Source organism: Gracilinanus agilis, chromosome 4, assembly GCF_016433145.1.
Source record: "Gracilinanus agilis isolate LMUSP501 chromosome 4, AgileGrace, whole genome shotgun sequence".
NCBI classification, from domain to species: Eukaryota; Metazoa; Chordata; class Mammalia; order Didelphimorphia; family Didelphidae; genus Gracilinanus; species Gracilinanus agilis.
In genome coordinates, this window is record NC_058133.1 from 355,873,297 (window position 1) to 355,885,927 (window position 12,631).

Consider the following 12,631-nt stretch of genomic DNA (forward strand, 5'->3'; position numbering starts at 1 on the left):
GCTTACTTAAAAAAAGAATTTCACAGGTAATTTTCAGAGAGGATTAAACAGTAATGGAGACACAGAAAAACTATCTTTGAACCAAATCCATTTTCCTGTGATATATGGCAGACGTGAGACCAACTATTATATATCTGGGAGGAGACCAGACATCAGAAACATGTGTATAAAAGTAAAATGCTTTACAAATTTTAAAGTACCAAATAAATCAATTACTATGGAATGTAAATATTATATGTCCTAGAGAGAAAAGAGAGCAGTTGGTTAAAATAAAATTCTGTTATCAGTCAGTTAATACAGAAATTGATTTTATTATATAAGAGGCAGAACAGTAGAGTGGAAAAAAAGCCATATAGGACTTGGGAATTCCACTGAGGTCCTATACTACCAATTTCAAAAGGTAACGGTTGCATGAAAAGTACTCTATAAATGTGAAAGCTGTTATTATAACAGGGATCTCCAATATCTTCCACTGGGGAAAATCTACTTTTTATTCACCATAAATCAGTGAAATCACCAGAAGTAAGGAGGAGGTATTTGCTGACATATATGTCAACTGGAGTGGATGGCCAACTATTATCTCCTATGCAACTGGGTCAGTTTCAAGATTTACCTTCTGATCATGATTGATTGGAATGGCCTATGTTATAACTATAAATATTCTCATGATAATTTAAAATTTAGCATATCTTTATTATTTTGAGGATCCATAATTTCACTGGCATTGTTTGATCTTAATAGACATCTAATCGCCTTATTAGTCAAAATGAACTTCTCTGAATTTAGCTAGTGTTCCTCATTGAAACAGTCTATTTCCATGTCTATACATCAAAACAATTTAAAAACTTTTATTTACAATTATTTTACATATCTGTAGATATTAATATATATATATACATATATCTATATCTATGTTGTCTAGCTTTCTATTACATAAATCTTTTGGCCTCAAGTTTTTCCCAACTCTCATTTTCCTCTGACCTAATCTTTGCTCATTTTAAAATTCTATTTCTTCCTAAACTATTAATTTATCATAAAATTATTATTTCATTAATCATCACTAATTAATTAATGTTAAATTATTACTTCATCAGAGAAAGAAGTACATAAAAAATGGCACAGATATATATCCAGCAAAACTCTGCTCCCTGTATCACTGGTTAACTGGTTAACCTAGCTATTGCTAACATTTCACTCAATATCATAAGGAATAAATTGCCAGTAGTATTTGTTCCTACCTCCTCATCTTCAATCTCTATACTTGAAGGCAAAAATCTACCAAAAACTTATTTCATCTATGATGTTTGTAATCAAGGACATAAGAGCCATTCTTGGTCAAATCTGAGTAGTTAAATATTCTGTCTCTTACACAACAAAGGCAATACATCTTCTTGATAATCAACCTCAAAGGCTAAGAACTTGGCAAAAAACATTTCTTTTAATAAAAAATTTTATGGTTTGTAGACATAACATACATAAATTTTTTGCAAACTATTGCCCATATCACATCTTGAGTGAGTTAATTCCAGATAATTACTAGCTTCTGGGTAATACAATACAAATAAAAAGTATTTATTAAGCCAAACCCTAACTTCTTTTCATTTGTCCCAAACTAATCTCAAGCTGGGGCAGCTAGATGGCACAGTGCATAGAGGGCTGGGCCTGGAGGTAGAAAGTCTCATTTTCCCAAGTTCAAATCTGGCCAGATCCCTAGACAAGTAATTTAACTCTCCCTCATTTCCTCATCTGTAAAATGATCTGGAGAAGGAAATGGCAAACCACTCAAGTATCTTTCCCAAGAAAACCCTGAATGAGGTCACAAAAACTCATCCAGGACTGAAAACAACAGAATGACATCTCAAGCTACAAATATTGGCAAAACAAAAACATTCAGAAATAGTTATCTCTCTCTTTGTCTTGGTCTCTTGTCTCTTCCTCTCCCCCAATAAAATCTTAGGAATTATCTGGGCTACTTTGAAATCCACAATTACATAGCCCATAATATATCAGACACTAGACCTGAACCACCTGAACATTCTCTTCTCTTCCCAGCTTTCTTAACAAATTATTCTCCTAAAATTTTATCCTATCAGTCTGGTAACTTCTTCTCAGCCTCTACTGCTAGATCAATATCAATATCCCAGTGTAACCAGAAAAAAGATGACATGACTGAGGAAACAAAGATCTGATCTTCTAAGCATATTGATTAATTAAGCAGGGCATGCCTATTGCCCAACAATTTGGGACTAAGCCCTTTCCTCAGGTTAGGGCTGGATCCTGAATAAAGGGGGAGACAGACTTTCATATATTAAAAACAATCAAATAAGATAATTAAAAGGAAACCATACAACATTAGGTAATCTGGTTTCTAATTAGATAAAAAATTAGAGACTTTCCAAGTTTGGAGGAGAGTGAATGAACAGGTACAATTCCCTCAATTTAGGAGAAGAGGTATCCCACTCCTCCCAAATGTCTATATGCAACCAAAGGAACATGGAAACAATAACTGACTGATCAGTACAGAGTCAATTTTCAGATAAAGTATATAGATTATTTGAGATGTACAATTATGAGAAAATTCCTTAAATCAGTCTTAGGATCTGACTATGTTTCTGGTCAATATGACCTAGGTCCATGGTGGCGAATATGTGCCAGAGGGCGCACCCAGAACCCTCTCTGTGGGCACGCACACCATCGCCCCAGCACAGAGTTCACCAGAGTTTGTTACTAGACAGCTAAAGAGATGCAGGGCTGGGCTGCTCCCCATCCCCTTCTCCACAGGCACCTGAGGGCATTTCTCACATCACCCATCCTGAAAAGTTCACCATCACTAACCTAGGTCCTTGGTTAAGGGTCTCTAAAAGGCAGGTGGGAGTGGTCCAGTTTCTGAGCCACAAAGGCCTAGGTTCTAACAATGCAATAGTTTTTTTTCCTCCCAATTCCCACAAGTGAATAAACTTTTCTCACAGGACAGAATTAGAACTAAGCCATTAACTGAATAGAAAAGGAACTAAACTAGTTTCAGAATTAAGTAACAACAGGGAGTCAGTGAGGTTCATTCAGTTCTCACAATTAAGTACTTGCTGTCCTAATTCCCTCCACATTTTTTCCCCCACAATTTTCCAACACCAGACCCTAGCCCAGTTCTTTCCACTTCTCTTTTCTCTCTTAAGGATCTATTAACTCTGACAGGCTCAATTATCTTCTATGAGATAACTCCCAGAACTACATATCTATCCTCAACCATTCTTTGAAGCTCCTATCAATTGGCAACTGGATGATTCACGGGCACCACAAAATCAACATATACAAAGCAAAATTTATTATCTTCACATCCTTCCCCTCATCCCCATAAATCCAGACTTTCTTCAACCCCCTTTTTTTCTATTCTGAGAACAACTATCCTTCAAAATATCCAGGTTCATGTCTGAATCATCCTTGATTCTTCCCTGTCCTTCAATTGACATAGCCAATCAGTTGCCAATTCTTTTCTTTTTTTAAAAACCTTTATGTCTTAGAATTGATACTAAGTGTTAGTTCCAAGGCAAAAGAGCAGTTGGGATTAAGTGACTTGCTCAGGTTCATGGCTAGGAAGCATCTGAGGCCAAATTTGAACCTAGGATCTCCTGTCTCCAGGCCTGGCTCTAGGTGATCCCATTGCCAATTCTTTTCTCTACCTCCATAACACCTCTGACATTCATCTACTTTTTCTCATTTAGATAGATACCATTGTGTTCATCATAACCTCTTTTCTTACTTGAAAGTAGCCTTTTAATTATACTCCCAGCTTCCGGCCTCTCCTCTAATTCATCCTCCACACAACTGTTTAAATATTCTTCCTAAAGAAGTTCAACTATGCCATTCCCCTTCTCAAGAACTTTTTCCTCAAGAACCATTTTCTCTAGGATAAACTACAAATTCCTCAGTTTGGGGATTTAAGTTCTTCACAATTTGCTTTCAATTTCACTTTCTAGGTTTATTGTACATATCCTATCTTCTCTCAAATTCAACTTTCCCTTCATCTATTTTCACTGAGCAACAGCTCCATACCTACATCTCATTTGATCGTGACTACATGATTAGAAAGTTAAGATTCTAGGAGTACCTGGATGGTTGAGTGGATTGAGAGCCAAGCTTATAGATGGGAGGTCCTAGGTTCAAATCTGGCCCCAGATACTTCCTAACTGTGTGACCCTGCACAAGTAACTTAACCTCCATTGCCTAGCCCTCACCACTCTTTTGCCTTAGAACCGATACACAGTATTGATTCTAAGGTAGAATGTAAGGGTTTAAAAAAAAAAAGAAAGAAGAAAGAAAGATTCTCTTTTTTCAACTTCTTTTTATCTTTCTTGAGGTACAGTGATCAAATTATACACAAATGAACCATATTTTATATAAAAGTAAGTCCAGTTTGTTTTTGTTGTCTATATCATTCTTAAAGATGCCAATTCCTCTATTGGGCTTTATATCGCTAAAAAGGCAACATGAGGGCCAATATCTTCAGTAAACAGTTTATGGTCACTACCAGGTCCCTTTCCTGGGCTCAAATAGCTTAGGGTCTATCACATTATGGTTTGTATTATTATTCCCAAAGTACATTACCAATGTACTTAATTAAGATCAATATTTTCTTCCTCCCACCTCCAGCCCTACCATAAAAAAAAAAACACCAAAAAACCCTGGTTAAAAAACTGTTATAAACAAGTATAGTCAAAAAACCAAATTTCTGCATTGACTATGTCCAAGAAAATATGTCTCAATATACACTGAGTCTATTAGCTCTTTTTGAGGAACTGAACATGTTTCAACATGAATTCTGGCATGTCAGGAGGTTATTACATTCATCAGAGTTCTCAAGTCTTTCAATTGTTTGTCCTTACAATATTGTTATTATATAAATTATTCTCTGGGTTCTGTTCACTTTGTTCTGAATGAGTTCATACAAGTCTTCCCGAGCTTCTCTGAAACTGTTCCTTTGCTCATTCCTTACATCACAACAGTGTACCATCACATACATATACCACAACTTAAGCCATTTCTCAATTTATGGACATTCCTGTTTTCAATTCTTTACCATCACAACCAATTCCCATGCTATTAATATTTTCACACATATGGGTCCTTTTCCTCTTTCTTTGACCTCTTTAGGGTACAGACATGGTAGTAGGTATTATTGGATCAAAGGTTGTACATAGTTCATTAGTTTTTGGGGCAGAGTTCCAAACTGCTTTCCAAAATGGCTGGAGAAGTTGAAAGCTTTACTGACAAATGTATTACTGTGCCTGTTTTTCACAACTTTTTATCATTTGTCATTTTCTTTTTTTATCAATTTTATCAGTCTAATGGATGTGAGGCAGAACCTCAGAATTTTTAAATGTGCATTACTCTATTATATAGAGTTTTGGTTTTTTCCCCCCTAAGTTTGGATATCTTCTTCTGAAAATTGCCTGTTAATATGCTTTGACCATTTATCAATTGAGGAATGACTCTTATTCTTATGAATTTCAACCAATTCCCAATGTATTATACTGCAAAGACTTTTCTCCCATTTACCTGCTTCTCTTCTCATTTTAGTTACACTGATTTTTGTCTGTGCAAAATGTTTTAATTTTGTATGATCAAAATTGTCCATTTTACATTCTGCGATCCTTTTTATTACTTGTTTGGTTATGGATTCTCCCCTAGCTATAAATCTGACAGGTAATTTCTTCCTTGATCCTTTAATGTCATTTTTTATGTCTAAGTCATGTGCTCATTTCAAATTTATATTGGTATACAGTATAAGATGTTGTTCTATGCCTAGTTTATAGCAGATTGTTTTCCAGTTTCTCAACAGTTTGGCTAAAGAGTGAGCTCTTGTTCCCAAAGCTAGGATCTCTGGGTTAATCAAATACTAGGCTACTGTGCTTGTTTACTTATGTATATACTGTGTAACCTCTATGTCTTAATTAGTACCAAACTGTTTTTCATGATCACTGCTTTGTGGAATAGTTTGAGATCTAGCACTTCTTGGATCCCTTCTTTCCCTCTTTTTTCATTAATTCCTTTGATATTCTTGATGTTTTGTTCCTTCAGATAAATTATTATAAAATTTTCTAGCTATATAAAGTAATCCTTTAGTAGTCTGATTGGTATGATATTTAATAAATTAATTTAGGCATTATTTTTATTATGTTGCTTGGCTTACTTATAAGCAATTAATATTTCTTTAATTATTTAGACCTGTTTTCTTTTTTTTTTTTAAACTCTTACCTTTCATCTTAGAATCAACACTATGTATTGATTGGTTCCAAGGTAAAAGAGTGGTAAGTAACTTGCCTGGAGTCATATAGTTAGGAAGTGTCTAAGACCACATTTGAACCCAGGATCTCCTGTCTGTACAAAGAGTGTTTTGTAGTAGTATTCATATAGTCCCTAAGTGTGTCTTGATAGGTATATGTATTTTACCAAACCTGAAACTAATCTGCTATTTTTCTGGCCACATTATGAATTGAACCCTAATTTTCTTATTCATTTCCTGTGAAAAAGTCATACTTTTCCTTACCAAAATGGACTCCTTCTTCCTGGACTCTTGACCACAGCCTCCACTTGCCTACCCTTCTATATCAAACAAATACCTATAATCTAGTCTTACCAATGCTACTTTCCTTCCTACAAACAGGCTCAGTTCTCCTTTATCCTTTAAATAAAAACATCTTTCAACCTTTTAATCCTCTTTTTCAAATAGTATCCAATCATTCCTTCTTCAAATGTCAAATTTATAAAAAAATCTTCTCTGTACTTAGTACCTTTACTTCCTTACCACTCATTCATTCCTTAACTCATTCCAAATTGGACTCTGATCTTTTAAAGGTTACCAATGACCTCCATATTGTCTAAATAAATTGACTCTGACTAGCTCTTATTGTCCTCAATTACCCCTTCTTGACCATCTTCTTTCTTCCCTTTATTTCTATAACCCTGCACTCTACTGGTTCTTCTTATTTTTATCTTACATTTGTAGTAAGTTAATTTTGATTTTTAAATTGTAGTTAAAACTCTAAAGAGCACATGGGTCTCAGAAATAAGAGCACTTAGCTAATGATTTGTGAGTCTTATATTTCATAAGCCCTGAGAGAAAAAAGCAGACTTGGAAAAGTTGGCTAAATTCATTATGTAAGGTACTCATTTCCTTTCCATCAGAATAAAAAGTAGACTAGGACAGTAAACATCAATATCCTAGGTGCTTTAAAATTTAAGATATATACAACTATGAAAAGCAAGAGCTTTTTCAAGGAAGGCAACAAAGATTAATTGTTGCTACCAAAGAGGGAACTAGTATAAGATTTAGCTCAGGAACAGGGCCTTCATTTCTCTCAATCCTTCCTTTCTCTCTTTCTGGAATCTTCATTTTCTGATTCTAAATGTAATGTTTTTTCCCACTGAACCATGATGCGTCTTCCACAAATCAACTAACTGAGAGAATTCTAATATTTTGTTTAAGGAAAATTTTTGGCATACATATCAGAGACTTATGTTATGCTACTAAACACCTGGGTTTTCACTAAGAATAAAATTTTTTTTTTACCAAATTATTTTTATATTTGGAAGAAACAAGTAAATTCTCTGTTAAAAACAGAATCTAAAAAACAGGCACTCTTCAAAGTACAACAGTTAGCTAAATGTGGCTATTAGTCCAAAAAATGCCTTCTGCTTCAGGGCAGTTATATTTTTTACCATCTTATTATGGTCAAGATAAAATTTATGTAGGATCCAATCAATATAATAGTAGAACTGAAAATTATAAAAACCAAACAGGAATTTTCTTCCCATTAATATTTACTATAATGAAATTTTATCTGGACCTACAGAAAAACATTAGCAAATACTACCACAATAGGGGTCATATAAATTTAGGGTTGGAATGGACCTCTGATTTCATTGCTTTAGGAACCTTTCAATGAGGAACTTCTACCAATGCATAACAGGAACGTCTGTGCAATAAGTCTTAGAAAGTAGCGTAGGACTTTAAGAAATAAAGGGATTTTTTAGCAAATTTCAGAGGCAGGACTTGAACCTGTGTTTTCCTAACTTCAAGGTCGCCTCTCTATCCAGTGCACCACACTGAAAATCATAAACAGAAGTACAAATAAAAATATACTGCCCAATTAAAATCATTCCTTAAAATTTTATTTACTTGCCTATTCAGCCACACACATTCCAATAAAAAGAAGATATTTTCCAAATAGAATGACTAATATTTTAAAAAATAAAGGATACACAATGTAATTCAAATAAATTCACTCACCATTTCAGTGGTGTGCCTTCATATTCAAACCATATCTCACTAATGTCTTCTTGTCTCATAACCTTCTGAAAGTGCTTTTTCACTTTGTCAGTAACCAACGTCAAGTAACTTACTCTTGGTAAAAGCAACTGAAATGAAAATTTTTAGAACCATATTTTATTTAATTTTTTCAAAAGTACTAAGTAGGTCTCTGAATTCTAAAGAAAAATCATTCCACTTTATTTCTTCATATAATTTTAAACATACCTACCACTGTTATTTGCAGATGATAAAACAGCTACTGCATTAAACTTTTTTAAATTTCTGAGTTATTCTCTGAATAAAATTTATACTTCAGACAATTTCACTACAGAAATTATCTACAGAAAATACTTCTGAGACACAATGCAGCATAATTGGGCCACTTCAATCTCCTAATATAAAAATCTGAAATTCAATCAATCAACAAGAATTTATTAAACTATTACTATGTGCAACCAGGCACACTGATCTGAACCAGTGAGAGATCTCAAAGTTATTTCCCCCCAAAACAAATAAATACACAATTTAGTTAAAAGCAAGTGATTTTAAACAGAAGGTCTTCCCCAAGAACTACTGAAATTTAAGATGGTTTACATCAGTTAAATTAAGTGGAAAAATACTGTTTTGATATTCAACATGAAGTTATCAGAGTGCTTTGTCAACAAATCAATAACATTTATCAAGTGTCCACTTCATATTAGATATAAATATTATAGATAAGTATTACAAAGAGATAAGAGATGGCACATCTTAAAACTAAAGCTCAACTGAGCATATAAAATAAATATATAAAAAGAGAAAAGACTGAGGAATGGAAAAGTAGGCAGAAGCTAATAAAAACCCAAAATCCAGACTTAGGGATTGGAAACTAATATACTTTGCATAAGCAGTAGTTATGGGTACATTTGAGAAATGAATAATGAAAACAATATTTAAAAAAACTATTCCAGATAATTGAACCCAATGAAACAGATGAAAGAGAGGCAGAGAAGAGGCAGGGGGTTGGGAGGAGGGGGGGATGGTGGACCAAGGGCTAAGATGGTGGAGTATAATATTCCAATACACCAATACACCATAATACTCTAGCAAGCTCTTCCTCCAAACAAATCTAGAAAATGTACCACACTGAATCTAGATAGGAAAATTCAAGGAAAAAGTCAAGAGTAATTTTTTCCAGCCCCAGTTAGCATAAGGAGAGATAGAGAGATCTGTGAACACTGGAAATGGAGGTTGTCAATGGAGGCTAAGAGGAGCACTCCAAGGAATAGAGAGATGTTGTGGGCCAGGGCAAGAATAGGTCTCAGATCCATACCAAAATACCACAATGGGAACAAGCACTAAATGGCAGCATAGTTACATACTCCCCAGTTGTAGGTCACAGCTCTAGGGAGAATTAAGGAGGATTCATGGGCTACCAAAGAGGCTTTCTAGGGTAGTATTGACAATTTTTTTAGAAATTGGGTGCCCAAATTGTGCCTTCAAGCTGCCTATGAGCTCCTCACATTACCCCAGATAACAGGGGGAGGAAGTGCTCCCAGTAGTCTGCTGGACAGAGGGACAGGCCATGCAAAAAATGTCTTCAGGTGCTGTGGAGAGGGGGAACAGAGAAACCTCCTCCATGCCACCCAGGCATGTGTGCCACGTCTTTGCCTACACGGTTCTAGGGTAAGGAAAGATGACAGGGCCTAGGCAGTATACTGAGAAAGGTGCAAGTTTAGAAACAAGCAGTATCAGTGTAGTTAAAATCCTAGGAGCAGAGCAGGGTCTCAGTGCCAGCTTCTGGCCCAGTCTAACGTCTGCAAGAATCCCAGATCAAAGGGGAGCCTGAAGTTCTGTCACTCTGAATCAGCAGAAGTTCTCCGATGGCTAATAGTGGCTAAGTATAACAGCAGTTACTGTTGCTCAGTCCAAAGGTTAGATCAAGACCTTGCAGAACTCAGACCAAGGGATAATAACAATTGGATTTTGTCCTGGATCATAATTTTTGGGGAGCACAAAAAACTTTCAGGTCACCAACCTGAGTGGTACCTAAGAGCCTAGAGTAATATAATATTCAATATCCCAAGAAAGCTACAGGTCTAGTCCAGATCTTCCCTCTAAAAGTACAGAGAACCCAGTCTAATCTAAAGTCAGGAAGTAATCTGGATAAATGAACAATTTTAAAAAGAATCCCACCATAAAAAGCCATTATGGTGAAAGGGATGCTCAAGACACAAATCCAGAAGAGAATGACTCCAAAACATCTACAAGGAAAGCCTCAAAGGAAAAAAAATCTGGGTACAGATTCATCTAGAATTCCTGAAAAGAAAAAGCAAAAAAAAAAATTTTAAACAGCTAAAAATATTTTTATAAATTAAGAGTTCTAGAGGAAAAAAAAAACAAAAAGGAAATGAGAATCATGGAATAAAGAATTAGAAAGATATTTAACAGTTTTTCCCAAGCAATAAATTTCCTGAAAAGGGAGTCAATTTCTCAATAAAGCAAGAAGAAATACTAAAACAAAGTCAAAAGACTGAAAAAAATGGAAGAAAATGTAAGATGTCGTATAGTAAAAACAATCTGCCCTGAAAAAAAAAATGAGGAGGAAAAAAATTAAATCCTGAAAGCCCTAACCCAAAAAAAGCCTAGATGTTACATTTCAAGAAATCTTCAAAGGAAACTCCAAAGATGTCTTAGAACCAGGAGGCAAAATGAAAAAAGAAAGGATTCACTAGTCACTTAGAGTAAGAAACCCCTCAAAGGAAAACTACCAGGAACATTATAAACAAAATCCAGAGCTTCCACATCAAAGAAAACACAGTGTAAACAGCCAAAAAGAAAGAATTCAAATACAAAAGAATCATGGTTAGGAGCATACATGAATTAAAATCCACTGCTATATAGAAGCAGAGATTTGGAACATAATATTCCAATAATAGATAGCAAAGGAAAATGGGCTTATAAGCAATAATAACTTGAAAAATAAATAACTTAGAAAAAAGTCTGGGAACTCCTAACAAAACGAATTTCAATTTAGTCATGATCCAGAATTCTTGCTATTGCTTCCTTTTTTAAGAAAATACTGGGTATAGACCTCACATAGGACGTATAGGAACAATTAGCATACATATGTGATATATAAACAATTAGCAGAGATATAGATATAAATACAAAAATCATTCCTTAATAGATAAATGATAAAAGAATATGAACAGTTCTCAAAAAAAACTGCAAGCTTTAACAACCATATGAATGTTCCAAATTATTAATAAGAGAAATGAAAATCAAAACATTCCTGAAGTTTTACCTCATACTCTAAAAACTGGCTGAGATCACAAAAAGTGGCAATAATCAATGTCAAGAGAATTATTGGAAGACAAGTACAGTAGTAAATTATTGCTGAGGCTATGAATCAGTAGGAAAAGAAAGGGAAGGAATGGATTTCCCCCCCTCCTATTTGTTATGTGGGATGATTTTCTATCATTGGGTAAATGGGAGGCACTCTGGGAGAAAACCAGTCTTATGTTAAAAAAAAAATGATAGAAATCAATAAAAACATATTTTCAAAAAAGATACTAATGATTGGATGATTGGAAGGAAATCTTTTCAATCCCAGAAGGTCAAGAAAGGAACTGAGTAGTTCTAGTTGAAAATTAAGAGATTCTTGCTCTGTAATGCTAATCCAAAAAAATGCTAGCCCAAAAAATAATTTAATTAAAAAATTTTTTTCTTTGTTCAATATTCCAATTAAATGTTACCTTAATTTGTCTTGAGATAGGAAGAGCTGTCCTGGGGCACTTTGGGGCAGGGGTGGGGGTGGAGGTGTGAGTACAAGAGACTATGCCATTTGGCATTTCTTTTTCTGGGCTAGAAAACACTTAATTTATAATGTTAAGTTAATAAACAGTGTTTCTGGCAGACTCATGCCTAAAATTCAGAGTACAATATGTGCATGTATATGTGTGTTTTGTTTTGGTTTTGGTGACACTACCACTAACAAACTTACATAATATGGTTCTGCTTCTCTTTCGGTTATCTCATCCTGATAGAGTGTAAAACAGGTTGGTATTCGTCCAAACCACACATCCCGAAGCACATCTTTGTCATCTGTCATTCTTCCAGTGAATAAGGCAGCACATATAGGCTAAATTTTTTCTTTGATCAAAGATACACTGAAAACAAAGTAAAGAGAGTAATTGAGCCAAATCTCTACAGAGATATTTTAAAACACGAAGCAATAAAGAAGAAAGTTCATAAGAAGAATATTAGTGTCATAGACGTTATTCTCTTCTAAAATCTAAGAACATCAATATTTTTTTTTTAGTTTAAAATTTTCGTTGCTGA

General features: G+C 34.5%; 1 protein-coding gene across 1 annotated transcript in view; it reads right to left on the reverse strand.

Moving 5' to 3' along the window:
• ATG5 (autophagy related 5) overlaps window positions 1–12,401 on the reverse strand; it is a 145,510-nt gene extending 133,109 nt beyond the window's left edge. The window contains exons 1-2 of the mRNA XM_044676643.1: window positions 12,294–12,401; window positions 8,288–8,415 (exon numbers count right to left, since the gene is read on the reverse strand). Coding sequence (XP_044532578.1) covers window positions 8,288–8,415; window positions 12,294–12,401 — 236 coding nt within the window. The remainder of the gene's footprint in view (window positions 1–8,287; window positions 8,416–12,293) is intronic.
• Between the last annotated feature and the right edge of the window lie 230 nt (window positions 12,402–12,631).